Genomic DNA, 5389 nt, shown 5'->3' with positions numbered 1-5389 from the left:
ACATTGTCAATGTCAGCTGGTGCAAGACGCCGTGACCGTTCGCGGAATGGTCTGGAGTCTGACATCCGAATGTGATGCTCTACCCCCTTTGCCAGACCGACATCCCATTCACTGAGGGAAAACACATTAGCCCTCTTGGACAACTTCTGTCGGAGCCGCTCTTTCCATTCATTTGGCAAAGGTGAGTCACCAAAATTTATGAGAAGGGGATCTAGCTCTCTCTGATCTTTCCCCTTTTTTGAACAAACTTCAACTGCTGCAGTTACAGTATCAACCGTACACAACTGACCCATAACGGTCCCTTCTGGGAGAACGATATCCCGGGAGGACTGATTCTGCACTGCCACAACAAAATGGTCTACCTCCAACGCAGAGCTAGGCAACACCATGGGCTGCAGCAGCACGCCAGCTGGCAACGGAATGGTTGGGGATGCTTCCACCATTAATATACCTTTGCTGAGTGGTTCTTCTAGCTCCACCCGGCATATAGCATGACAGCTTTGACTGGCCGGGAGTGACAGGGAGCTGGGCCCAACCCACTTCACCCAGCCTACTCCACCCTCATCCTCTACAGGGATCTCCACAGGAGCTGGTGGGGTTAAAACTCCAGCTGTTGGGCTTACAGTCTGCACGCTACTCACGCCTACGGTGTCCTGGCACAAGGTGGCCAATCTCTGGAAAAGGGAGGCATTGGTGCCTATGATCATGGGGGTCTGGTCCGGACCTCTGGAGTTAGGACAGATCAAAGCTAAGACCGAAATGGTCTCGTGACCTCCTTTGCCTTGCTCAGGAAATTCCACATCCACAACGACATAGCCGAGATAAGGGTAACTAGAATCACTCAAACCCCAGATGGCCAGACCTGAAACTGGGTAAATTGGGACACCTGACAAGTGCTCCTTATACCAGTTCTCAAAAATGATGGTTACTCTTGACCCACTGTCTAACAAAGCATTGCACGGTTCACCATTCACTCTGACTTGCTTTACATTAGATGGACCTATCAAACCTTTAGGGATCCCTCTGTCCTCTAGCATGACTACTTCACTCCTCTTAACTGAACACACGGTATCACCTGCATCAGGGGGTTTGGGATATGATTCCCGTCGTTTGGGCTTTTTCCGTGACTGAATGAACCTCTGGATAACCTTGGCCTGGTTTGCGGCATTTCCACACTTACTAGCAAAATGCCCATTTTCTCCGCAGCGGTAACAAAAGTTGCTTTCTTTATCACTGGTGCTACCTGTCCGTGCAGAGTTCAGATCAGACCTGGACGGCTCCACTCTCAAAATTGGAGAGGACACAACAGACCTTTGCTCTCTGGCGTGCAGCTTCTACTGCAACCTTTTAACCCGTTTTCTCAGCGCAACCACTTCGCCATCTGCTGAATTCTCTACACCGTCAGTCTTGCTTGTTGGAACAGACTCTGCAACTTCTCTTGGTGCGGGGCATGACTGGTTTACCACGGATGAAACCACAGACTTCAGTTCTCGAATCTCAGTTTTCAGATTCTGAATTTCAATCTGTCTGTTATCCTGTTCTGATTGTGCTTGGACTTTGTGTGCTACCAGATGCAATTTAGCCCGGGAGGCTTCATACTCCTCCTCACTCCTGATCTCACTTAAGAGCTCTACAAAACTGGGTGGGGTTTCTTTCCTGTCTCTCAGCTGGAGTTGCACCAACATCATGTCGGAGTACACGGCACCCCTAAGGAGCTGTTCTACTCTGGCCCTATCTACACGGTGGGCTTCAATCCCACCACAACTCACTACCCTGCTCAGCGACTGCTCTAATCGCCTCAGAAAGTCGGATAGTTTTTCCTGCGGTTGTTGTTGTAGTAACCGAAAAGCAAAGTACAAATCCTCACCCGTCTCAGCACTGCCAAAAGCTTTTGTAACAGCTTCTAGACATTGTTCTGGGCTAATATCAGGATCAGCTGTCCTCACAGCTTTCACCACCGCTAGTGCTGGACCTTTAAGACTCTCAATGATTCTGCGCCTCTTTTCTTTAGCAGAACTGTCACTCTCCTCCACCATTAGGTGTGCTTGTTCAACCCACTGTTCGAATGTCTCTTCTCCAACCGGTGTTGGTACTGTGCCTGAGAACATTCTGAGTCTACGATAACTACTGCCTTCACTGGAGGGTCTCTCCATCTTTGCCAACAAATCGCCCACAGCACAGATTATCGACTCTGCAGAGTTACCATTCTCCTGTGCCTCTGCCCCGCGTTTCGATTTACTCTGGGAAAAATCCTCACGAGGCAAAGCTTCAGCTGTCACTATGATGGACCACGGCTCACCAGCCCCCGTAGGGTACACTTCAGGTGGGATTCTTGTGGCATCTACTTTCTCTTTGGTTTCACACAGGACAGTTAGCCTATCAAGCGCTTTGTTGTATCTCCGGCCTCTCACCCGCACTCGACCCAAAGCTTTAACACTCTCCAGAGTGTGTTCTATTTGGTCTATCTCCACTCCTTCGGGAGTAAGCACCATCAGTGTGTGAGCCTCATCTAAGGTCTCTCCACGACTCCATTCCTGAAGCTCCTCGAACAACTCAGAGTGCATAGCTTGAACATCCATGACCAAACAATATCAAAGTTACTGCTTTTATCTCAAAATACACGTGCTTGGGAACTTCAGACTGAAACAATAAAATATCCCAGCGGTGCCTCCATTTTATGTAGCGCCCCGGACTGTGTACTCCACTATAGCCGGGTACGCCCTGAGTTCTAGTTATCTTAAACTTACTTAGTTGCCCTCAGTGCAAGTTCCCCTGATTTACACACGTATAACACACAGATACACTTTTACCTTACTTTGAACTAGGGCTGCCACAAACGATTATTTTGATAGTCGACTAGTCACCGATTATTTTTGCGATTAGTCGACTAATCAGATCATGCATCCATTGGACGTAAAACATACAGCTTATTCCACCAGCATGCATCTGCTCTTATATAACTATCATTAGCTTACAGCTTTAAGTGTTTAAGGTATGTGCTAACTAAAAATAAAGACAAGACGATAGTTTATTAAATTTTAATGAAATTTGCAGATTGTTTCGGTGAAGTTTAATAAACTCAGCCGTCTGCTCCTTGCTATCTAAAATATAACGGGACACCGGAGTATATTCTCGAGCATCTCACACTTCTGATAATCAGTTGTCTGCTTGATGTTTATTCAGCTGTGTAAAAACTATAACTTTAATCTCAGCCAAACCGATTTACTCAGGAACAAATAAAATACTAAAAAAAGCCAAACAATAACATTTTGAAGTTATCTAAGTGACTTATATATGTTTAACCTGAGTAGCGAAAGACGGCGGTGGGTTTGAAAACGATTTGCCGGGAGTCCGGTGTTCTCACGGGCTCTAGTGAGCCTTGCCCCCGGTTAGCTATCGAGCTAGTGGGTAACAGACGTCTCCGAAAACGTCGGAGCGCTTCTGAAAATATGTGGTGTCTTGATAAACTGAGCAAATATTTGAGGTTTATACAGTTACATTCTCGCCTGAAAATATTTTAATCGTTTATTTTGTGACCCAGAAAGAATAATAAGAGTAATATTAAAACTAACTAGCTGCCGCCATTGTTGTAAACTGAGCTGCGCTGCGCTATGAATTCTGGGATACAGCTTCTTCTTCTTTGGGGTTTAACGGCAGCTGGCATCCTTGTACATACAGTGCTGCCATCTTCTGTTTCAGTCCGTTATTACACTCTTAAATCCTACTACTTATTCCTGCGTCTTTTGTGATGCTTCAAACGAGGCGTCGACTATTAAATCAGTCATCAACGATTTTGATAGTCGACGTAATCGTGACTAGTCGACTAATCGTGGCAGCCCTACTTTGAACTATAGATAAGAAACAGTACTAGACACAAAATCTTATGTTTAAACCAAGCAGGTTTACTGAATGAACTGGTAAACACCCAATAAATCAATAAAGTAAGAAGTCTCTTGCAATGACAAAATATAACAATAATAACAGTTACACAGTTCTTTACTGTAATGGGCCCCACACACACACTCTCACACCACCCAGTTTCCCAAGTCCCCTCGGTGCAGGCCTGGATCGATGCTAGGGTGCGTAGGAACCAACGGTCCTAAAAGAAAACAAAATGGTGCTCCTACCTGGAAACCTTAGTCTTTTGTACACAATACACTCACGGCACGCCGAGAGGTCCGTCCTTTAGGTCGCCGAGCTGCATGCTTACTCCTTTTAAGCAGCAAACCTGATCGGCCCGCCTTGGCAGTCAGTAGCCTCCTACTCCGTGCAGGTCAGGTGACGCCCAGCGAAGTCCGCCTTTATGGCTAACTCCGATTAGCCAAGTTAGCACGCCGCTAACTAGGGATATTTCGAGGCAACAATGCAAACCAGTCCGGGCTGCACCACCTCACAGTCACGCTCTGTTACTCAGCCGTGGGCGTGGGATGATTTATCCTCACTGTCCATTGGGAAAAGTCTCTGTAGACGCTAGCCGCATCTCGCGCACGCTTTCCTCTCTCCTCTGCTCTCTCGTGGCTGCCTCCGCTCTTTTGTCTCTCCTTCCGCTCGCTCTCTTTCAAAGTAAAAGCACCTAAACACACTTCCTTATTACTACTACCAACACAGTAAAATGAACAACAGAACTATTCAGATATATCCAACTGGAAATAAAACTTAGCCCCATAAAATATACCCGGGCTACACAATGATAAATCACAATATTTAATATGATACATTTAACAGTAAAATGAGGGGTTAGTTAAATTATAAATACAATTTCACATCTCTAAATTGTGATATTGTGAGTGGGACAGGTTGCACATGGTTATGACACACCATCTCTTAATGATGTGCTTACTAATTTATAAGGAGGAACTTTCCTTTAATTGATTATTGGGTGAAGGCCTCCAGCTCGCACTGGAGCGGTTCGCAGCCGAGTGTGAAGCAGCGGGAATGAGGATCAGCACCTCCAAATCTGAGGCCATGGTTCTCAGCCGGAAAAGGGTGGAGTGTCCACTCCGGGTCGGGGATGAGTTCCTGCCCCAAGTGGAGGAGTTCAAGTATCTCGGGGTCTTGTTCGCGAGTGACGGGAGAAGGGAGCCGGAGATCGACAGACGGATTGGTGCGGCGGCTGCAGTGATACGGACGCTGCACCGGTCCGTCGTGGTGAAGAGGGAGCTGAGTGTAAAAGCGAAGCTCTCAATTTACCGGTCGATCTACGTCCCTACCCTCTCCTATGGCCACGAGCTGTGGGTAGTAACCGAAAGAACGAGATCGCGGATACAAGCGGTGGAAATGAGCTTCCTCTGAAGGGTGGCTGGCTTCTCCCTTAGGGTGAGAAGTTCGGCCATCCGGGAGGGACTCAGAGTAGAGCCGCTGCTGCTCCACATCGAAAGGAGCCAGCTGA

At 47.1% G+C, this 5389-nt stretch overlaps 1 protein-coding gene across 1 annotated transcript; it reads right to left on the bottom strand.

The window, feature by feature from the left end:
- Positions 1-1334: 1334 nt before the first annotated feature.
- Positions 1335-2579, bottom strand: LOC146385691 (paraneoplastic antigen Ma1 homolog). Its single transcript, XM_084930073.1, has one exon. The coding sequence runs from the start codon at positions 2577-2579 to the stop codon at positions 1335-1337; it is 1245 nt and encodes a 414-aa protein (XP_084786199.1).
- Between the last annotated feature and the right edge of the window lie 2810 nt (positions 2580-5389).

Source organism: Perissodus microlepis, chromosome 6 (assembly GCF_051167445.1).
Source record: "Perissodus microlepis isolate ML-2025 ecotype Zambia chromosome 6, ASM5116744v1, whole genome shotgun sequence".
Lineage (NCBI taxonomy): Eukaryota > Metazoa > Chordata > Actinopteri > Cichliformes > Cichlidae > Perissodus > Perissodus microlepis.
Note: the sequence above shows the minus strand (reverse complement) of the source record. Positions and strands in the feature narration are given on the sequence as shown.